This window comes from Brassica napus, chromosome A6, assembly GCF_020379485.1.
Source record: "Brassica napus cultivar Da-Ae chromosome A6, Da-Ae, whole genome shotgun sequence".
In the NCBI taxonomy this organism is placed as follows: domain Eukaryota; kingdom Viridiplantae; phylum Streptophyta; class Magnoliopsida; order Brassicales; family Brassicaceae; genus Brassica; species Brassica napus.
The window spans coordinates 15,589,432-15,613,868 of record NC_063439.1 but is presented as its reverse complement, the minus strand read 5'-3'; the positions used below and the strand labels follow the sequence as shown (position 1 = coordinate 15,613,868).

Sequence of the window (24,437 nt, the reverse complement as noted above, 5' to 3'; positions counted from 1 at the left end):
AGTCCGAAATCAATCAAAAACCTTTTATGTATCTTTTTTGTCTTTTCTTATCGAGCTGCGACTCAACTAGGTTTGAGCTTTTAGGCCGCTAGAACTAAGTAAATCGCTGACAGCCTTTGCGGCCAAAGCTTTTATGATCTCTTGTAATGATCGCAACGCTCTTACGCGGACTCGAAATAAGATCTACTGTTTTCTCTAAACTCGTTTGTTAACTTTTCATGACTTCCGCATATATTCGGTCACTTGTCGTTGGCTCTCGCAGAGATCCGGGACCTCTGGGAAATTAGGGTTTTCCTAGTTTCCTTATTTAAACGGAAATCGACAGTGCGAATTTCGGTTCCCACAGAATACGATTCAATTACATCAAGTACCTCTTTTTCATATGGATATGTCGGATGTTCGGAATTGCGTTTGTGTTGGTTTGCTAATATTTTGATTATCATGGGGGGGGGGGGTTGTCTTTTGGCAAGTTTTATAATTATGTAACACTTCCTATGTCAGGGTTGTTCAAGTTTTTCCAAGGTCTAGACGGCTAACCTAAGATTTATCTAATGTACCAAACCAGTCAATTTGTATCAACTATAATGTTTGGCGCGCTGCTGTTTGATTATGCTATTGTTTTCCGTATGGAGAAGTCGGATGTTTATATTTGCATTTGTGTTAGCTTGCTAATATTTTGGTTATCATCTGGTTTCGTGTTTTGGCAAGTTTTAGAATGATGTAACATTTGCTCCACTGGGTTGTTCAAGTTTTTCTCCGGTCTAGACTGCTAAAATAAAGTTTATCAAATGTATCAAACCAGTCCGTTTGTATCACCTACAATGTTTTGCCGACTGCTGTTTCATTATGCTATGGTGTAACTACATTTATTTTGTACTCTAGATTGACCATTATTGTATAAGATAGTCGTGTGTAACTTGCTAATAAAAATTTATTGGTCATCATATAACTTGTTAACTGATCATAGTATGCATCGTTGTTAGTTTTTATTTAGCATCTAAACATAAAATTTAGCATTTTGGTTTTTTCATTTAGACCCCGTGTTTTTTGAATAGGAAGGGTAGTCATGTTAAAATTCAGTGGAGCTTTATATTTGCATTTGCAAATAGACACTGAATTTAATGAACGTCCAATAAAAGAGTCTAACAATATCTTTTGCAGGCGAAATTGGAGACTACGATGGCGAGGTGGCAACATGCATGATATTCAGGAACCGGGACGCGTTCAGACAGTACATGGCGGTTCACGCAATAAACAAGAAATTTCGTTTCAGGAGTAGGAAATCAGAACCAGGGTTGATGGTTCTTGAGTGCTGCGGAGAGAGTTGCCCTTTGAGAGTATATGCCGTTAAGCTGAAGGATGCGAAACACTCTTGTTCCATTGACGACCGAGGTGGCTATCAAAGGCAAGCAACAACAACTGTTATCGGCGAGCTCTTGAGGACCAAGTTTGGCGGAGCTTGCACCGGACCAAGACCCCGAGAAATAAAACAGATGATGAATGGTGATCATCATGTAGATATATCGTACTGGAAAGCGTGGCGTTCAAGGGACGTTGCCATTAGCAAGGTCAAGGGCACCACGACTTCATCTTACCTTCAGCTCCCAAACTATCTGAAGCGGCTAGTTGTTGCAAATCCAGGGACCATCACAAGCCTTTTTACAGAAACAATTGACAGCGGAGGCGAACGTTTCAAGTACATGTTTGTGGCATTTGGTGCTTCTATTCAGGGTTATGAGTATATGAGGAAGGTTATCGTCGTTGATGGTACACATTTGAAGGGTAAATACGCGGGTTGCTTGCTTACAGCATCTGCCCAGGATGGCAACTACCAAATATTCCCGCTAGCATTTGCAATCGTGGATAGTGAGAATGACTCGTCTTGGGAGTGGTTTATTCAGCAGATGACAACATTTGTTAATGGTTACGAGGGGTTGGTGTTTGTCTCTGATAGGCACCCATCGATATCCAAGGGGGTTAGCAAGGTAATTTTTATATTATCCAGTAATATAATTCGTAGCATGTTAAAATGAAGACATAATTATTGAATAAAAAGTTCATTGAACACTGATAAATTTATATTGTTGTCGAAATACAGGTGTATCCAACAGCAGGGCATTGCATTTGCGTAGTGCATTTGAAGAGGAACATACGTTCAAATTTCAGAGCACGACACTTGGAGTATCTCGTTGCAAAGGCGGCGCGGACTTTCAGGATGCAAGACTTCTATAGCATTTTCAACGACATTAAAAGAACATGGATGCAAGGTGCGCAGAGTATATTCTGGAAATCGGTTTGGAGCATTGGGCAAGAGCACATTTTCCTGGGAACCGTTACAATATCATGACGAGCAACTTGGCAGAGTCTTGGAATGCCGTGCTGCGTGAAGCTCGAGAATTCCCAGAAATACCGTTGATTGACTTCATCCGTACCAAGTTGACGGAGTGGTTTGCTACCCTCGAGAAGCCACAAACAAGAATAGAGGCTCTATCACACCCATGGTTGCAAGTATGCTGACGAGAAATTTTGAAATTGGTGGGGGTTACCAAGTAACCCTTATTGCGGAGGATGAGTATGAAGTGCGCAACAAGAATGGTGGGAGTTTTCATGTTGATCTTGCTAAAAAATTTTGTAGCTGCTACGAATTCCAAATGCTAGCTATGCCGTGTTCTCATGCTGTTGCTGCGGCAATAAGAGGGAAAGTTAGCGTCGAGTCTTTGGTGTTAGCTTCATATACTGTGGGAGAGCTGAGGTCCGTATAAACAGGAAGTGTGCTCCCGGTGCCAGACAATAGTGAGGTGACCGAGTTGGCTGGTGATTTGAGTGGGATGAATTTATATCCTCCTACAACAAGAGGGCCACCTGGTACGCCAAAGAAGCAATGGTTCTTCTCGAGGGATGAAAAAATCGTGAGTTTCTCTTACTCATATTTGTAAAGTTACAATTCATATAGTATGATCGTAATAACAATATATGTTGAGTTTTTTACAGATGAAACGAATTCGAATGACGACTTTGTGCAGCCGTTGTAAGGGGGTGGGACACAACAAAGCGACATGCAAGGAAGCAATATAAGAAGTTGGAAGAGTATGTAGGAGGGAGTTTGATGCGAAGGGACGGTTGTTCGGAAAGAGGTGAAATCATTTTGCGGCTTAGCTCATGGATAATCGTATGTTTATGAGTACTAGTACGAAAAGTCCCAATATAAAGGTGTGTAGGAATTATGATGTATTGCATTGTGACTATAAATAAAAACTCCATCCGTTTATTTGACCGGTCTATATCTAAATATGAACTGTCAGTGTTGGATATTGTATTGCTAACAAAAAATATCTACGTATCTACATGGAGATATGAAGCATTCACACAAAAAATAAATAACAGCTCGAAATCTATAACTTCAGAGTTTTTTTTATAGATATGTTTGTTACAAAACTAGTTAGAATGAAAAAAACAGGACTAGCATAATTCAAACATAAAATGGCGTGGAGTGGATTCAGTATAGCCTGCTAATGTATGCTACATATTTGCTATAAACATGTTTGCCATTGCTAATAAAAAAGCCCGACATGGAAACGGTTTAGCAAAGGTGGGCTGGAAAAATATGAACAGACAATAGTTTAACGGCTACATTTGTGTTACTAAACCAGAACCCCGTATAGAGTGTTTCAATATGTAACAATCGAGGGGGTGGGTGATTTTGTTCTAACGGTTATGTAGAATTGGAATGGAATTCTACTTTGGCAGAACAGACGTAAATTGTCTTATACATTGTTGATGATTTAACAAGACTAAATTGTGATGCATGTGGGATATTAATTTTGTTAGCCTGGTCAATGAAATTAAATTATGTGGTTATATTCTGAATAACAAAACAAGGCTCAGGTGTTAGACGTTTTAGGGGTATGCATGTAGTTAGTAGTGCTAAAACTAATAGGACCATCACCATGATACGCAAATTCATCAGATAATATTTCTTTTACTACTGAAAAACAAAAAAAAAACAACCATGGATACATAATTGTTAAGTTCTACAAAGTTTAGAATTCATAGGTGACAGTGACATAATCCTATGATTACCTAGTACATGATACATTACATTCATGGAAAATGCATTAAGTATATTATACCATTAGAGTTTGATGAAGTATTAACGGCAATATAACCAACATTTCACAAATACGGGCAGCAATCTAGGTCGTCACCTGATAATTGTCAGAGACTTATAATATACTACAACATCCGGTAGAGCTCCCTTTAGCAGACATCTGGAGCATGTGCTGACTATAGTCCAGTTGCTTCGCCAAGCCAACCATATCAGATCTCATCTCCGAAACCTCCTCTTTCAAATCACTCACCAACACCTTCATATCCTCGACTTCACCAACACCTTCATATCCTCTACTTCTTCCACAATACGTTCGTCTACACTAAATAGAACAAACCATAAATACCTGATTTGCATTAACGACGTTAGTGGGATCCTCCATGCTTGTCTCAGTGCTGTTAAGAGGAGGAGCAATTACATGTTCCACCTGCACATTGTAAAACAAAATTTGGGTTGGAATTAACGGGTGGATAAAAAGGTGATTAGTTTGCTACGAGCTAGCCGTGTAGCTACACAAACGTTTCTTAGCCAGTACAACTTTCACAGATAGCTTCAACGTTTTGTTAATAAAAGCTACCATGGTAGTTCGTAGCATTAAAGATATGAGAAGCAAAAAAAATTTAAGTACCGTGTCTTCCCCATCAGCGTTGCGGTTTGTTACGGTATCTTGACCAGCCACAACCTCCCCGATGTCGTCAGCCTCTTCGTTGAACATGTACGCTTCAAGTGGGTCCTGACACAATCATTAGAAAAAGAACGGGGTTTATGCATCTGGTATCAGTCTAATATATACAAGTGTACGGCCAAAAAAGACACGGTTAGTCTTAAGTTACTGACTATACCAACTAGGTTGAATGTTACTGTGTTGTAGTTTATATGTGCTTCGCTAACCTTCCTCCTAACAATAAAGTATTGACTCACCAAAAGATTACATATAGAAAATTTATAGGCATGTTACCTCGTCCCTACACCGTGATTCAGGTTTGGATCCATAGCTTCTTGGTCTTCAGACCTGAGAGACTCGGAGAAAATATCCTACCAGAATTGCATTCGCAGCAACTCAGTACAAATTCATGGTTATATTACATGGACAGAGTTCTTGATAGAAAAAGAGACAAGAAAGGTTGTAACTCATCTGAGGGTTGTCCCCTTTGAACACCAACCATATTTTCTCGAGTTTCCTGAAAAACGTAGGAGTTAGCAACAATGTTTGATACACAAACATGGTTTGCATGATACCTATTGTCCTTTATGCTTACTTGACGTGTATGAGTTGACTCCTTGTTAGCAAAGCGCATAGCTTCCTGGATTATATCGGACACAACAAAAGATGTGGTGTCTCCCCCCGGTACATTTGATTTTCCGGTGTTATCGGGTCGAGCATCGACCGGTAATCGAGCGTGAGTACATGTGCAATACTTGGTCATGGAGTCCAAAATTTCCTTCTGTGAGTTTCTCAGAAGGTCTTCCATCTTTTTCTGAAATAGGTTTTGCGAGTTGCATAGAGACAGACAATGTCCTTTATTTGATCACCCATGTTGGATAGATCTGCCGATAAGCTGTTTTTGACAATAGAGGCGACATACTCAGCATCGATCCCTTCGGTTGCAGGTAGTTTCCGATTAGCTCTTGCGGTTTTCCGATTGTTGTTCTCCTTGACGGCTTCGTCATGCATACGGCTAACATCAGCTTTGGTTGCACCACCCTTGAAATTTGAGTTAGAAAAGGAGAATCATTGTCGAGCTGTCTTCACAAGATTGTCAACAAGCACATCTTCCTCGTCGTCTGACCCCACGTCTGACACGAAGTTCGGTAGGTCAGCGCCATCAGATATGATGGAAACCACGTTTACCTGTAAAAAGATCAAAAAAATTAATACCAAAAAAATTTGAGCACAATATTACGTGATCGAGATACAATACCTTGCAAGCAGAATCGATTGAACGAATGTGCCCCGTGTTAATACTTTTCTTCCCTTCCCTTTCAACAACACCAGATTCTTCGTCTTCTTCAGATTCTGCTTCGGATCCAGACGAAGCTCCATCTCTTACAACCCCCATAAGGGAAGATACGGCTTCGATTAGCACAAGCTGAATCGACATCACAAACCCTTTGAACGCAATTGTATTCTGTGATAGAGATAATTCATTCCTCTCTTTGATACTGTTCATCAGCATATCAAAAGATTCGCGTCCCCAAGGATAAGACAGGAACTGATCTACATCTTTGATCTTCTCATCGGCCGCATGTAAAATACGGGGATTGTGGGAGGTTGGAAGGATTACGGCTGAGAGCAAGGCAAGAAGTGCGTACTTGATCCTCATTCCTCTGTCGGTCATCGTCTTCCTTTTCAGCATTGTTACAACAGAGGAGACGTGACTTCAGTCATAGTCCCAAGCTCTCCCCAATACGGCTTCTCAGATAAGAACTTCTTGCTCCTCTTCTTGCTATGCGGTGGGTATCTACGGCAATTGAGACCGGTGACTAGTGCGAATTCTCTGATTGAGAATCTAATTGGTTTCCTGGCAAAAAGAAACCACACTTCGTGCTTCTTACGAATCTTTAATAGACGGGAAAACAAGAAACTCCCAAGACGACCAGAAAGGGTAGGTTTCTCGGCGATTTCTATGAGTTTACCGAAAGGAGATTCTCTAACGAACCGTGCTTCTTCTTCTTCTAGAGCGTTGAGAATCTTAGAAATGCAAGAGGGTTTGTGATAGGGTGTTACCCTAATGCCCAATGGTTCATCGCCTATCGCAAACATTATGTCAGGGAAGGACAGTGGAGGTGGATCGCCGTGATTTTTGTCCATTTCTGAGAGTACAAAGAGAAGAAGATAATTTGGAGTTAGAGAGATGATAAGTGTCTGATTTGTAATCCAATGCACGAACAGTTGCTTATAAGTAGAAAACGAAAATGTGTCTCTCAGTTACCTCGATCGCAACGTTACGGGGTTTTTTTTAATTTATTATATAAAATGAAATTTATCAACTTGTCTGACACAAAATATGTTTCGTGTAGATTTGTATGTCAAAAAGAAAGATACACAAATAAGAAGTGGAAATCGTTAAAATCGAAGTGTAAAACGTATAGGAGTAAAAAGGTAAAAGACGTAAACGCTAATTACACAAGACGACAAAAAAGGGTACATAGCTAATATGCACTTGTTTCTTGTATGTGCGATGCAATCCCCCTATACATTAAAAGAGAAGTCACTTTAGTGATTTCTGCTGAGGTGGCACTCATATAGAGCTTCTCAGGAAAAACGTTATAATTCTATTGGCTGATTTTTTTGAATTTTTCTTTTTCATTTATTTTAATCAATCGCTTATGTAGACAAGCCCAAAACTATTATCGATTTCGTTAAGCCCATATATAGCTAGGGGATAATAATTATCGATTTAGTTTAGCCTTGGGTATCCGTTCGGGTTCGGGTCGGGTATTTCAGATTTTTGGGCATTTCGGTATAGAGGTGTAGAACCCGTTCGGGTATTTCTGTACTTCGGGACGGGTTCGGGTATTTTTAGTTCGGATTCGGTTATTTCGGATCTGGTTCGGATATTTAGATTTAAAAAAAAAAATTAAAATTTTCATTTCTCAAGTTTCTTATATTTAAAAATATAACTCTCAGTTAACTAATTTTTTTATTTTTAATAGATTGAATAGTTAATAGATTTGGACATAACATTTTAAAACTAAAAAGGCATTAATTTAGTTTTTTTTTTTAAATTTCAGATGTAACTTTTTGTTAATTTTTTAAATAAAAAACTTGACATGCATTTTAAGTGAGTAGCAAATAATTTTTTTCGTAATTGTATGTATATCATATGAACTTAAAGTATGTGTAGTATCAATATAAATATTTTATATAAAATGAGAGATGTAAACTAAAAATATAAGGTTAATCATACATATGTTCGGTTATCTTCGGATATCCATTCGGGTTCAGGTATTATCCGTTCGGGTTCGGGTATCCAATCTCTCCTTATTCAATACCCGTTCGGGTATTTTGCTACTTCGGTTTGGATTTCAGTTCGGGTTTTTCGGATCGGGTTCGGGTGCCACTTCGGATATCGGGTAAAGTGTCCACCCCTACTAATTAGGTTGTTTGTTTTTAATAACTTACCTTTCTAATATGAATTACTTGCGCAAGTTGAAATCATTCAATATGCAAATAACTTATTGACAAAATTTGTTTTTAATAACTTACCTTTCTAATATAGATTACTTGCGCAAGTTGAAATCATTAAATATACAAATCACTTATTAAAAATATGGATTACTTGCACAAGTTGAAATCATTAAATTTTATCGATTTAGTTTACCACTGGGCAAGATTTAGAATGAAGACAAATATTAAAAACTTTCCTTATTATTCAAACGGTAAACTTGCGCATGTTGATATCATATTTATTATATTGCTTACAAAATATTTTAATGTTCCTAATTAGGTTGTTTGTTTTTAATAACTTACATTTTTAATATGGATTACTTGCGCAAGTTAAAATCATATCATATGCAAATCATTTTTTGACAATACACATTTAATATTGATTAAGTTGAAATCATTAAATATGCAAATAACTTATTGACAAAATTTGTTTTTAATAACTTACCTTTCTAATATAGATTACTTGCGCAAGTTGAAATCATTAAATATGCAAATCACTTATTCACAATATGGATTACTTGCATAAGTTGAAATCATTAAATTTTATCGATTTAGTTTACCTTTGGGCAAGATTTAGAATTAAGACAAATATTAAAAACTTTCCTTATTATTCAAACGGTAAACTTGCGCATGTTGATATCATATTTATTATATTGCTTACAAAATATTTTAATGTTTCTATTTAGATTGTTTGTTTTTAATAACTTACCTTTCTAATATGAATTACTTGCGCAAGTTAAAATCATATCATATGCAAATCATTTTTTGACAATACACATTTAATATCGATTAAGTTGAAATCATTAAATATGCAAATAACTTATTGACAAAATTTATTTTTAATAACTTACCTTTCTAATATATATTACTTGCGCAAGTTGAAATCATTAAATATGCAAATCACTTATTCACAATATGGATTACTTGCGCAAGTTGAAATCATTAAATTTTATCGATTTAGTTTACCCTTGGGCAAGATTTAGAATTAAGACAAATATTAAAAACTTTCCTTATTATTCAAACGGTAAACTTGCGCATGTTGATATCATATTTATTATATTGCTTACAAAATATTTTAATGTTTTTAATTATGTTGTTTGTTTTTAATAACTTACATTTCTAATATGGATTACTTGCGCAAGTTAAAATCATATCATATGCAAATCATTTTTTGACAATACACATTTAATATCTTTCTTTAAACGATTTTATTATTTATTGTGCAAAATATTAAAATCATTAATATGAGAATAAATCGACTGTATATATATAGGAGACACCCAAGGTCTTAAAATACAAACATTCTCTTTTCATTCTTTAAAGTATTATTCACAAATCTCTCCTCTCATACTATTAAGGTATTACGACAATGTTGCTTGTGTGCTAAGAAAAATGTGTTTAGACGCAAAGGCTCCTCATTTTTAGAACCCGGAACTCAACTCTTTGTGTCTTGTCTCCAAAAAACATGTCTTGTCTATCTTTTCCATGTGTTGAATACTGGTAACGACAATATGGTCTTCTTTTTTTTTTATATGTAGACCAGGTCGTTAGAGTGATAGTGATCCAGAAAACTTTGATTGAACATGCTGAGAAGCTTCGACAAGTTAAAGCAGTTCTTGAAGAGGTTCTTTAGTACTTTCTCTCTCTTTGTTGAATATTGTCCGGGAAAGTATTACATAGTATCATTTAGTAATACTATTTTATATCATTTTTTTTTGTTGAATATACTATCTTATAAGTAAGCTAGCATTATGCATTTTTTATTTAATTCATGAGGTCATTTTCTCACAGCAGAGAACTTTTTAGAATGGCGTAGGGAGGAAATTTCTCAGGGATATACAGGAAGGTTCAACTGAAGCCGCTGAAGTGGAATGATGAAGGCGAAGAATAAAGACCTGTAGAGGCCCTTATGATTCTTAAATACAGCGGTGTTCTAACTCACGCTGGTAGAAAACATGTGTTTACATACTCTACCATTTAATTTGTCATTGTTATATATATATATATATATATATATATATATATATATATATATATATGTTTTTCAAATATGGAAGAATTGTTTAACTTATTGACGTTTAACATCACTTGCCGTATAATCTAACGAATATTACAAATAACAATTTATGGAAACTATTCTCGAAATTATTGAAAGACTAATAATGTTTTATTTATTACTTTTAATATTTATAACCTATAAAAGAAAATGAACGAAATTTTATATAAGAAAATTATAATATTTTTATCCTCTACTTGATGAACTGTGTTCGAATATAATTATATAATAACTATTTTAAATATTACAAAATCCAAAAATGTTTATTAATATTATTTTTAAATTATTTATCGTTGTTTAAAGAATAAATATATCATAATTTTAAAATAATTTATAAAATGCTTACAAAATGCAAGGCAAAGTTGCACTTTCAAGAGTTAAGTCGAGATCTGGATTAAAAATCCTAATAACTGGTAAAGAAGGGAAGCCGAAGACAAAAACGTTGAATGTTGTCTACAAACAAATTTTTCAGAATATTCCGTAGTCACGGTACGTAATTTTAATCTACTTTTTTTCAAATACAAATTTTAAAATATATAAACTGTTACAATTATTTATTTTTTGTTTTTGCCAGATGGGTTGTGATGAGTTAGGAGACCGATGACGGTATGTCAATTTAATATTATTTCATGTTCAATAAAATTTAGAAATTTATAAATTTATCAAATAATGTTAACTCGTCAAATTGCTTACAAAATTTATTTAATTTTTTGCACGTTTCTAATTGAATTTGCTTTCTTTATCGAGAAATGTACTTCATAATTTATATTATTTCTGGATAATATTTTGATTTTTATTATATTTTCTTTAATATGTCTACATAAATTTTTGTTTATTATTTATGGAAAAATAATATTATTCACCTAAAATAAAGAATTACGAAACATATACAATAAAATTCTAATTTATGATAATATAAAATATGTTACTTCTAAAACTATACACTATTTATTCTATTTTTTGAATGAAAGTATCTTCGTAAACACACAAAATATTTTGTGACGTTGCAATTATACATACACACAATATCTGCTTCTTCATACTGACGTTATTGTTTTCCCTCTCGTGAGGTACGGACCGAGAGAGAACACAGGGTGCAGACCGATCATGTTCTTATGTCCGCACAGGGTGCGGACCGGTCACCTAGTATCTCTTTATTTATCGAACACAAAAGAAGATACTAAACGTGACCTCTCCAAACAGAAGAATTGGTGATAAAGGTGTCTTTATTAATTAAAAAAAGAGATAATGTGTGGAATATCCTCAGTTAAGGTCCAAATTTGCTGAATACCCATAATTATGGATAATCCAAAAAGGAGTAATTTTTTGACACTGTGCGGACGAAAATATCCTTATGCTTTGTCGAAAACAAGTAACTCTAGATCTATCAGCTAAATATTTACATAGCAGGTAACAATCTACATACCAACTAACATATCCCGCTAATATTTTCAGTATCATCTAACAATCTATGTATCAAACAAATGTATCGACTAACAAATCATATATCAGTTAATGAAACTATTAACAGTTAATTAGTTATCTATTAAATAGCTCTAAATCTATTTGTAACAACTAACACTTCATGTATCAATTAAGAATCCATTAAAATCTAAATAATAGCATAATAAAATACCTACTAACGTATATATTATCTAAAAGTTGATTGTGATTCGAAATTAGAAACATTGGAATTGGGGTGAGATAATAAGATTAGCATTATGGGTGTCAAAAGAATCAGAATAAAAAAATAAAGATTTGTGTTAAATTAGAAGATGATTTGAAGAATTTGTACAAGAGATAAATAGAGATTATAACACATAAAAGGGAGAAGAGAGAGATAGAGATAAAAATATTATAGTCATTAAAAATATTTAAAAGAAACAAGGTTATATGTCAAATTACATAGGTTTCTAGGTATATCTACGCCAATCAATACTATTAAAACAGAAGCAAATTTTATCTACTTACAAATAGTCTAGGTTGAACCATTATATTTAATTATATTTCCTATTATTTCTATTCATATCTAATTTAATTATTAAATATACATCATACCTAAAATTAAGGAACTAACTAATTAATCTGTTATTTTTTAAACTAATGAATTTAATTTATATTAATTCGAAATTTAAATAACTAATCAATTATATTTTAGTTATTAATGTAATAAATACTTATATATATATATCTATTCATTTGTATATATACAACTATATATTAATCCAAATGCAAAAAAAAAAACAAATTGTTCAAAACCTTCACCAAATACATAAAAATATAATTTTTATAGTTAGAGTATTAAATATATATATATATATATATATATATATATATGATAAAATAAATATTAATAGTAATTATAAGATGAAACATGTTATTGTTGATAGGTTTATGAATATATTTTTTACGGGTTACTCAAAGAGACATGTAACATATATATCAAATATAAACTAATTGAACAAATATATTAACACAAATATATCATAAAACATTACATTAACATGAACCGATGCTAGAGAGTAAGGGGTTAATATTATAATTATTTAAATATATAATTATATATAAAAATTATAAAAATTAATAATTAAATATAATAAAACTATATATCAAAATAAAATAATAAATATTTATATTTCTAATGCGAATAATGAAATTAACTTTTAAATTTAAAATAAGCCATAGACAAAACATCAAAAAGTATCTAATAACATGTGAATAACAAAAGTAAAATAACTAAATAAATAAACAATTTTTTTTTGCAAACGTAAATCATTAATTTGTAATAGACGTATACACATTATTGATGCTCAAATCTATTTCATTTTTAGTATGCATCCTCTCAAATATTGATCCATTAACAAGATGGAATTTTAGTTGGACTAAAATTGTATTTAAATTGGAATATCACTTTCATAATATATTCACTATTCATCTGAACATTCATGAATATATATTACAATACTCTAAATATAATAATAAATCAAACCGAATTACATATTGGGTCATCTACCAGCTCAACCGATAACCAGATCTCGGGTTTTAACGATTGTTACGGGTTTTATAGAATTAAATAACAGTTTTTTTTTTGAAAACTAAAATGGATTACATATGAGCCACCGAATTTGCCAATTTTACTGCGGGTCGGGTCGGGTTTCAAAACATTGAATATAATGTTCTATTTGTAATATCTAAGTGTAGATACAATTAAAATACAAATTTATATCAAATAAATATGAAATGTTTCGAAAACAATCCCGCGTTTTGAAAGCGCGGGTCAAAATCTAGTTACTCTTAAAAAAAGGTTATTATATTGGGCTAACTCGAGATGGAGAGACCAAAAGATATTCTAGAATTTTATTCGATGATTGAGTTGGGTTAAGATATCGATGGTGTCTGATGAGAAGAGAACATTTAAAATTTAATAGCCTCATCAAATCCATTAAGTGAAAACTCAAGATTTTTACCATCTCTGAAACGAAATGATGGGATCAAAATCTTATGACTTTGAGAATGTAAAAGAATTATGAACTATCCCTTATAAATGTGAACTAGCCGTTTTTAATAAAAACCTGAATGGGTATTTATATCTTTTGTTTAATTACTATTATTTTTTAATTATTTTTTTCAAATTAAATCAGATCACTCAAATTTGATGAAACCCGATAAAAATAAGGTTGTTTCACTTTTCTAAAAACACACATCATAATCATATGACACATTGTTGTTTTTTTTTTTAAATTTTGGTACAACTTGATATAACTAATTCAAAATATATAGTTCAACTATGTACAAAACAACATATTTACCATATTCTATTTAATATATACAAATAATCATAAATTTATTATGAATATTTGACATCTTCTTAGCAAATAAATTCATAAAGGTTACATAAAGTCTTATTCTTACATCATTTATATTGTACTCTTATAGTTAGTTTGTAAATCTTAACCATATTATTGTGAAAAGAAAAAACATACATACTTTTACATATGTACCATATGATATACTACTATATGAAGATATGCTAAATATAGCTTAACTTCCTAATTTCACAACTACAACCATGGATTTTGTAAGTTAAACGATTTTGTAAATCTTAACCATATTTTTTATAGCCGGGTCGGGTTTTGCCACATTTTAATTGGACAATCAGTATTAACTAAACGCTATTTACATATTTTAATTATGATTTCAAATTTGTAAGAGGGGGATCTGGCCAGGAGTAGGAAGATGGGGGGGTGGGGTGGTTGATCATGAGGTGATAAGCATGGGCGTGTATAGATTGGGAAGGTGTATTTACATGAAGTTTTAGGCAGCCAACCTATATATAAATACCATAGGTAATTTTCAGTTTTGTTATTAATATATAAGATCCATATTTTTTATATTTTTTTTATATTTATATTTATGTTTATCTATTCATTTAGAAGTAAAATATATAAATTACATATTGCAAAAAAATAAAATATGAATTAAAATGTGGGGTAATGTGTTGAATTTTATTAAACAAAACTATTATAGATGTTAAAATTGAAGTGAGTGATAAATAATTAGGTGGAAGATAGCAATATTTATGTGGATTTTTTTGACATCAAACAGTTGATTTATTACTCAAGATTGAGGTGGTTTGAGGAACCAGACCGGAATAAAACAACCAATGTAGTACATATCCCTATGAAAAGATCTTGCTATCTTAGCTAATGAGTGAGACGATACATTTTCAGATCGAAGAATAAAAACAATTGAAAAATCTGGAAATCTGCTATTTAGCTTCCGCAGCTCTTCCAATTCAGTGGAGAAGTTGGGCCAAGCTCCTGGGTCTTGAATCATCGAGATTAAATCCTTACAATTGGTGCTAAATGCCTGACATGTTGATAGTTGAAGCATGCATTCTGATACCACTCAAATTACCATAAGGAGTGAATTACTCTCTCAAATAAGAGGTTCAGTTGCAGTACTTAGGGATTGAATCCACAAGGAGCTAGGGAACCTATTAAATCTAGTAAGGTTACTAATTCTAGGTGTTTGTTGTTTTATGGGTTTAAAAGTAAATAGCAATCCTAATTGAGCAAGTCTATTGCTCGACTAACAAGATGATCGGGGGTGTAACTTTACTGGAAGATATTAGATAGAGGGTTTCTATTCTGGTGTTGGAGATTATAATCTTATAGATGCCAAACAGTTTTCATGCATGATATATTAGAGCTCAACTCTTTAATCACAGTGATCAGCGATGACAACGTTTCACTGATTAACTAACTAGATCTTGGATCTCAACTGTCGTCTTTTGATCACAAGAAAGTGTCGATCGATGATCCTATATGGATATCGATCGATACAACTTTCGCAAATATCGATCGATTGTCAGAAGACAATATCAATCGATGCTTCTAGCTAAGCCCTAGGCGTGGATTGATAATGCTCACTAGTCTCCTAGATCAGTGGTTAGCTCTCTCTAGCAGTCCTAGCATGACATATTAGATTCACGACAAGATGATCAAGGATGCTTGACACATTCAAATTCCTAGGTTCATGTTTTAGTGAACAAGGCTAAAACAAGCATTAAGAACAATCAATCAATGAATATCACAACTTAACAAATTTATAGTTGGGGCTAATCGCTCTAACCTATTTGAACTCTGAATCTAACAAGTAAACTATTCAGACATAGCTAAGCAATTCATGACACAAAATATAGATAAAACTGCATAGAATAGAATAGATGAATCAATGGAATTCCAATCACAAATCTCTCTATGATTTTCTCTTATGCTGAAAGTAAGAATACAATGGTGGCTAAAAGCTCTCTTCCCTCCTAACACTTAGGCAAGTATATAACTATTATGTTAAAAACTCGTCAGGGGTAATCTTGTAATTTGGTGAAGCCTTGGATTTAAAGTCGGCTGGAACCAAGTCGCGCATTCCGCGTCTCGACATCGATCGATGGTACAAGATGTACATCGATCGATTACTTCTTCTTCGTATCGACCTCTAATGGGCAGCTCGGATGAAATCTCTTTTAAGCTCCTAAATGCTCCATAATCATCATATTACTCCAAGATACTTCTGAACCTGAAAACATACCTAATAGGATAGAATATATAATATATAGATAGTAAAACACTTATATACCATGGATGAAAATGAGTCAAATCCATGGTATATCAACTCTCCCAGACTTACCCTTTTGCTCGTCCTCAAGCAAAACAAATAGGCAGTCTCTTTGACAGAGGTTTGAAAACAGCAGGGACTTACAGATTTAAAACATAGAAATCATCACCTCTACAATTTCGCAAACCACATCTAAAAAAATCCTAATCACAAAAGCACATTATGCAATATCCTAGCTTAGCAACCAATTTCAACTAGTCTACAACTCAACAAATCATGTCTGACATTCCCCTCTACCAACCTCATTTCCTAGCATAAATATAAAAGTGCATGCTTTACCACTGGGAGTGTCGATCACAGGATGCAAGGATTTTCAGACAAGTATCTGGAACTGCAGGTAAAAGTTAGTTCTTAATTTCTCTCTCTCTCTAATTTCTCTCTTGAGTCAAAGTCTGCTTCCATTGCAGGATCAGTGACCAAGATTGGACAGGCTTCCATGAATCAAGACTTAATGGTGGTTGCCACCAAGCCCTGTTCACTTTTTTTTTACCTATATCCAAGAATTTTTTGTGATGCGAGCCTTGAAGATTGCCGCCTCCAAATCCCGTTCGAATTCTTTTTATTGGAATCTTTATGAATCAAGTCTTAATGGCTTTAGCCACCAAGTCCTGTTCAGACTTCTCTTAACTAGATCGTAAGTCCTAATTAAGTAATAAATTTCGGATTTTTTTATAGATAAAAACTAACTACTTTAGGGTCGAAATAGAGAGAGGAAATGTGATAAATGAATCTACACAAGGCGTTACCTTCCAGACTTGTCTGAAGAATCGAATCCCATGTATACCAAGCCCAAGACAAGCAATTATGTCATGTTTAGAGTTGGAGATCAGCTTCGGTTCCTTCAAACAGTCAAGGCAAGTGTGTATAGTTGACAGGTTGATCCACTTTAGCATCTTTAGTACCATCTGCAATCAGTAAATCTAGAGTGGTGCTAAAGAGTGGTTAGACATTCAAGTATAAATCAATAATAAGATCATAGTCCCTTTAACATAGCTAAGCATAATTTTATTAAAATACTTTTATAAGAATCAGAATAAATTATATCAGTAAACCTTCCCCCAGACTTAAATTACACTTTCCCAGTGTAACGCAGTCGGGGTTATGGTGGAAATAAATCATAAGTACTCAATGTAACAAGTTAGGAAGATAAACTTGACCGGAGTGGGAATCGATCGATGTGCATCGGTATGCATCGATCGTCGTATGTGATTGTAGATCGATCAATGTCGACGTCTCGTCCACGGTCGATATGTTGGTAATAATCATACTTGGATCTTGCAATAAATCTGAAAGAATGAAAACGAAAGTAAATACTAGCAAATAAGAATTCCCTGCCTTGCGCTCTTTCCTCTAAGGAACATGAATCTCTCATTTAAATACTCCTCCCAATACTCCAGAACATAACGGTTAGTCTCTCTCTTCATATTGTTGAAACAGGTCTCTCTCTTCTTCATCAAGCTAAACTCCCAAACACATTCTGGACCTATGCTTTTGCTTCTGCTGTTTACCTTATAAACAGAATGCCTACCCCAGTTCTTTCTCTTAATTCTCCTTATAGCCTTCTCTTTCAAATCCAGCCAAACTACTCAAAGCTTAAGATTTTTGATTCTCTTTGCTTTCCCTGGTTAAGACCTTATCGCAATCATAATCTAGAAACACGTTCAACCCAATGTGTGTTCCTAGGCTATTCCTTAACCCAAAGTGCATACCATTGTTATGATCCAACTTCCAAATGCTTGTATGTCTCACGACATGTCAGGTTTGTTGAAGATAACTTCCCTTTTCTATCCCTCACAAACTCTTCTTCTTCTTCCTCTCCAGCTGTTTCCATTACAGATTGGACTCAACCTGCTACTCGCGTTCCTTCGATTCAAAGGCCACTTGTCTCGCCTCTGCCTCAACAGCCCACGGGTTTCAGATCAATCACCGTCTTCTACCTCACCACCATTGTCACTGATGGAACAAGCAGAACCACAACTTTCTCCGGCCCCACAAATCCAAATATACCCAATTAGGCCCATGAAAACTTACCCACCCCATGAGGCCCATACAAATATACCAAACCCAAAAACCCAAACTACGGCCAACCTACAAAACTCAACTCCTTCAAGCCCACCAAATCAAAACCTTCCTTCTCTTCAGACAAACACAAGCCAAACATCTCAACAGACGACCACCGTATCTCCACCTAAACCAAACTGTCATTCAATGACTACCCGAGCCAAGAAAGGAATATTGAAACCCAACTCCAAGTATGCCTATGCCACTAAACTCTCCCAATCCCATCACTTTATCCCAAAAACCATTGCACAAGCTCTCACAGACCTGAGATGGAGACAAGCTGTCACCGATGAGTTCAACTCCATTGTTAAAAACGAAACTTTTTCTTTGGTTCCACCTACGGCAAATCAAAACCCGGTCAGCTGTCGTTGGATTTTTATAATCAAATACAATCCTGACGGTTCTGTTCGCAGGTACAAGGCACGCTTAGACGCAAGAGGCTACACACAGTTACCGGAAATCGATTACACAAAAACTTTCAGTCATGTGATCAAATCGACAACAATACGGTTGGTGTTAGATATTGTTGTGAGTCGCTCCTGGCCTATCAAACAACTCGACGTAAATAACGCCTTTCTACAAGGTACTCTTATAGAGGAAGTCTACAAGATCCAACCTCCTGGCTTCATCGACAGAGATCATCCCACTCATGTATGTCGTCTTCACAAGGCTATGTATGGTTTGAAACAAGTCCCCAGGGCCTGGTATCTGGTGTTGGGGGAAAATACCCGGTATCATTTCCTCCAGCCTCCAGGCAGGACCCAGACCCTCGGGTCTCCGATAAGGGAACACTCCATGTCCCATCTAAAGGGAACCCCGAGTTCGGTCCCTGGAACCGAGCTCCCTTCCAAAAAATGAAAAACTTCAAATAAGGACAACCTTCCATATTTTCGAATATGGAAGAGTTTAACCTAATGAAACCGACTCCCAGACGACTATATAAGAGCTACTAAAACCCTAAAGCAAGGGATCGACTTCTCCAAGACTTAGAGACTAGAATTAGATGGCTAGAATTAGGGTTCTTACCCAATACCTTGTAACCTCGCTTTTTCTTGCTTCAAAAGCAAATAGACGGCTTGCAAAGCCAAATCACCGACATGCACCGAGCTCGGGAGACTACCGGAGAGAACCCCGATCTCTCTACAGAAGTTCAAAATCTGAAGGAGAAACTTGACGAACACTCCAAATAGCAGGAGCAAAGCGCCGAGAAGCTAAGCCAGCTTCAGTCGGAGAACACTGTCCTCCAGGACCATAATCAATCCCTCAACGCAACAGGACACTAGAAGCATCGTTTCAATACCCGAATTGGGCCCATGGGAAACCTGAACACTCCCAACTCCGGAGAGGGCACAACTGATACACTTCCTACGTCGGGAGTAGTTAGGGCAACTCAGGAAGGGACCGAGAATCCTCAAATCCACGACCTGGTAGAGAGCTATTCCGAGCCGGAACCCGGGAAGGAAGCACCCGAGAGGGCTGCGGCAACAGGGTCCTCCATAACCGCCTACCTGGAGCAGATTTTCTCTAAGAGATTCGATGCTATGCAGTCCATGGTAGAATGCCTACCAGGAGTAGCTCCCCCAATTCGGAGGAGCAACCCAAATTCCTACGCCGATACCCCCTTCGTGGAGGAATTCGTCCCAGTCGAGATGCCTATAAAGCTCTCCTTCCCCAGCATCAAGATGTATGACGGTACTGGCGACCCCGACGATCACATCGCGCAGTACAAGCAAAGGATGTTGGCGGTTGCACTCCTAAGGAGTCTCGTGAAGCCACGATGTGCAAAGGGTTTGGCTCCACTCTGATCGGACCTGCCTTGCAATGGTACATCAATCTCCCTACCAGGTCCATATCTTCCTTCGCAGGCCTGAGCGACAAATTTGTGGAGCAATTCGCAAGCAGTAAGAGCCTGGAGAAGACTTCAGATGGTCTCTACGAGATCATCCAGCATCGAGTGGAACCCTTGCGAGACTACATAGCCCGCTTCAACCACGAGAAAGTGGCAGTCCCCGAATGCAGCATCCCTACCGTGATCTTTGCCTTCAAAAGAGGTCTACTTCCAGATGGGGGGGCTATACAAAGAGTTGACCATGTACCCTTGCAAGACCATGGAAGATGTGTTGTCCCGAGCCTGGGCGCAGGTGAAGTGGGAAGAATATGTTGCTAGCCGTGCCAAGGCTCAGCCAAAGCAGGACCAAAGGTCAGTCCGATCAGATTGAGGAGACCGAGAAGAAAGATTCTCCCAGAAAGGATCCAAAGACTCTGGTAGTAGGAACATGGGCATGTTCCAGTACCGGCATCAAGAAACGGAAGAAGGGATGTTGGTATCTACCTGGCCCGATATCTCCCATCTCTCAGTATCAACACCAGAGGTAGTCAACGCACTGAGCCAGATGGGCCAACAGGTTAAGTGGCCTCCGAAGATGAAAGCACCTGACTCGTTCCGGAACCCAGAACTTTGGTGCGACTTCCATCGCAATCATGGCCACACAACCGAGGACTGCATCGCCCTGAGGATCGAGGTCAACGAACTACTCCAAAAGGGGCATCTCCGAGAATTCCTCTTAGAGAAAACCCATGCCCACCTCAGCAAAGAGACATAAGGGAAATCTAAAGGAGCTGCACCAACCTCACCACCTCGCCAAGATCGGGTGATCCATGTCATATCCGGAGGTTCAGAAGTAAGCTGAGTGAGCCACGCAGCCGCAAAGAAAAGCACCGTAACGCTAAGCATGGTCTGGAAACGACCCAACCGAAACGCCTACTTCTAGGCACCAACGAGATAAGCTTCACAGCTAAGGATCAAGAGTAGATCCTAGATCCCCACCATGGTGCTCTAGTTATCTCTCTCACCATAGCAAACTGCTTGGTAAAGAAGAATACTAGTAGACAACGGAAGCTCCAGCAACATTATCTTCTAGATGGCGTACCAAGACCTTGGGCTGGAGGAGAGCACCTTGGTGCGCAAGGTAACACCACTCATCAGATTCAGCGGCGAGGTCAAGCAAACCGCCGGAGAGGCTATCCTCCCAGTATACGCTGAAGGGGTCAACATGTCTACCAAATTCCTGGTTGTAGATTGCCAATCGGCATATAACATGATCTTGGGACGACCCTGGATTCACGCCATGGAAGCAGTCCCTTCAACCCTTCATCAGATGGTGAAGTTCCCTACACCCTGGGGCATCAGAATAATTAGGGGAGACCAGGAAAACTCTCGATCCTGCTACCAGACCACCCTGAAGGGGAAGACCAAGGTCTTATAGCAATTACATAGAAGACCTCGGACCCCGCAAACCCAGGGATCAGTGGTCAATGATACAAGTAATTGGGGGTCGTTCTGGAGAAGGCGGACCCTGAAAGATTCCAAGAACCCGAGGAAACCTCAGAGTACCTATGTCGACCGCTCCGCATGGTCTCCCCCGAAGCCCTTCAAAGTTGCATCTGCTTGCAAGACCTGGTCCTCGCAGAACCCTCGTCCCCTGCCTCACATAGACAAGATCACCGAAAACCTTATCAGGTATCAGCCAGTGGTCTCGCGGATAAACAAGTGGGGCACGAGTACTTCAAGGAGACCTCCTCAGAGGGTATATCGGACGGCTCCGGAGCAAAGGGCGCCTCTCAAACGCAGGATGGAGACACTTAGCCAGGCAGGAGGCCTCTGAACCTGGTCACTCCGGTGGATGAATGTGACTACACGTTTCATGGAAGTGCTGAAAACCTTCATCAACAAGAGATAGTGGTCCCCGAACACTAACGTCCGGGGCATGAAACGAGTCTCGACCGCGGTCCCTAGACCCAAGAAAGAGGCAGAACCCTGGAGAAGAAGGAGGAACCCTCCAGCAAGGACGCTCGTCCCAAAAGCAAGTCAAACCCTGCGGATCACCTAGCAACAAGAGGTAAAACATGGCCTAACCACCGGGGTACCTCGCAAGTCGATATCTTATACGGTCTCCGGACCATGATTTCTATTAAGGGAACACTCCAGGTCCCCTCTAGAAGGAACTCCGAGTTTGGTCCCTGGAACCGAGCTCCCTTCCAAAAAATGGAAAACTTCCGATAAGGAGAACCTTCCATATTTCCGAATATAGAAGAGTTTAACCTAATGGAACCGACTCCCAGACGACTATATAAGAGCTACTAAAACCCTAAAGCAAGGGATCGACTTCTCCAAGGCTTAGAGACTAGAATTAGACGGCTAGAATTAGGGTTCTTACCCAATACTTCTCTTTTTCTTGCTTTGTTCTAGCTAATACATACGAATTCTCTTGGTTTACTAGCTTGTCCATCGTTCCGTAGTACTCACAAATAGCCTACACAAAAATACCCTAACATCTGGAACTCAGCAACTTCCTCATACAGTCTTGTTTTGTTAACTCTCTCGCTGACACCTCGGTTTTCATTCTCAAAAGAGGAACGAGTCTTATTTACATGCTCATTTACGTAGACGACATCATCGTAACTGGTAATGACTCTGCTCTCCTGCAACAGACACTGGACTCTTTGGCCACTCGATTCTCTGTAAAAGAACCCGAGGACCTCAACTATTTTTTAGGGATTGAAGCACACAGACAGCTTTGGGTTTACATTTAACTCAAAGGAAGTATATTCTCGATCTTCTCTCCCGCTTCAAGCTCCTCAACGCTCATCATGTCTTAACCCCGATGGCCACACACCCTAAAATCTCTATCAATTCGGGGACCAGACTCTCTGATGCAACAGAGTATCAATCAGCAGTTGGCAGTCTACAATATTTGGCTTTCACACGCTCGGATATCTCGTATGCTGTCAACAAATTATCCCAGTTTATGCATGCTCCTACATTGGATCACTAGCAAGCAGCTAAGCGTGTCTTGAGATATCTAGCTGTAACAGCCTCCCATGGTCTCTACTTCAGTCGCAACAACTTCGCCTCTCTACACGCTTACTCAGATGCTGACTGGGCTGGAGACGCTGACGACTTCATCTCCCCCAATGCATACATTATTTATCTTGGAAAACATCCGATATGGTCTTCCAAGAAACAGAAAGGTGTTGCCCACTCATCAACCGAAGCTGAATATCAGTCAGTGACTAATACATCAGCAGAGCTTCGCTGGATATATCTCTTCTAGTGGAACTTGGCATCAACATAAATGGACCTCTAGTCATCTATTGTGACAATGTTGGAGCAACCTATTTGTGTGCTAACCCTGTTTTTCATTTCCGAATGAAGCACTTGGCACTTGACTATCATTTCATAAGGAATCAAATCACATCATGCATACTGCGGGTGGCTCATGTTTCTTCAAAAGATCAACTTGCCGATGCTCTAACCAAGCCTCTTGCACGTGCTCCATTCACTCAAGTGTCATCCGAGATTGGTATTGCTCAAGCACCTCCATCCTGAGGAAATAAGATACTCTCATTACTTCCGTATATTCTTTACAATCATTGTATATCAATCACAGATATACTCCCCTATAATGGCTCATTTGTATTGTATAAATATGTACTTAACCGCATCAACAAGAATCATCCTTTACACTTCCATATCCAACTCATCTGTTTCTTTGTTCGTAAGGTTCACCATATTATGTATTGTAGAGAATGAGGACCAATTAATTTCTTTAGAAAATACAAATTTTAATATAAACATGTACATACCTCTGTTTTGTTTTCGAAATTAATCAGGCAGCACCCATTTTGCCACCTTTTCAACATTAACAGAGGCGTCTCCTTGAGCTTATATACAATACAGCCTATAAAGTTTTTTTTCTGCTTTTAAATTCACATTGATTTAATATGTTTCTTATCTTTCTCCACAAGACACTAGATATATCATCATGAGCTCTTCCTAATCACAGAAACAGTTTTTGTAATGC

The 24,437-nt window shown here is 37.1% G+C and overlaps 1 protein-coding gene and 1 pseudogene across 1 annotated transcript; one reads left to right on the top strand and one right to left on the bottom strand.

The window, feature by feature from the left end:
• The first annotated feature begins 297 nt into the window (after positions 1-297).
• LOC111198904 lies at positions 298-3,769 on the top strand. Its single transcript, XM_022688239.2, has 3 exons — positions 298-1,985; positions 2,099-2,909; positions 2,992-3,769. Exons 1-2 carry the CDS (start codon positions 1,200-1,202, stop codon positions 2,345-2,347), a joined length of 1,035 nt encoding a protein of 344 aa, XP_022543960.1. The 5' UTR covers positions 298-1,199; the 3' UTR covers positions 2,348-2,909; positions 2,992-3,769.
• A 222-nt stretch (positions 3,770-3,991) lies between these two features.
• On the bottom strand, positions 3,992-7,466 carry LOC106359978 (annotated as a pseudogene).
• Between the last annotated feature and the right edge of the window lie 16,971 nt (positions 7,467-24,437).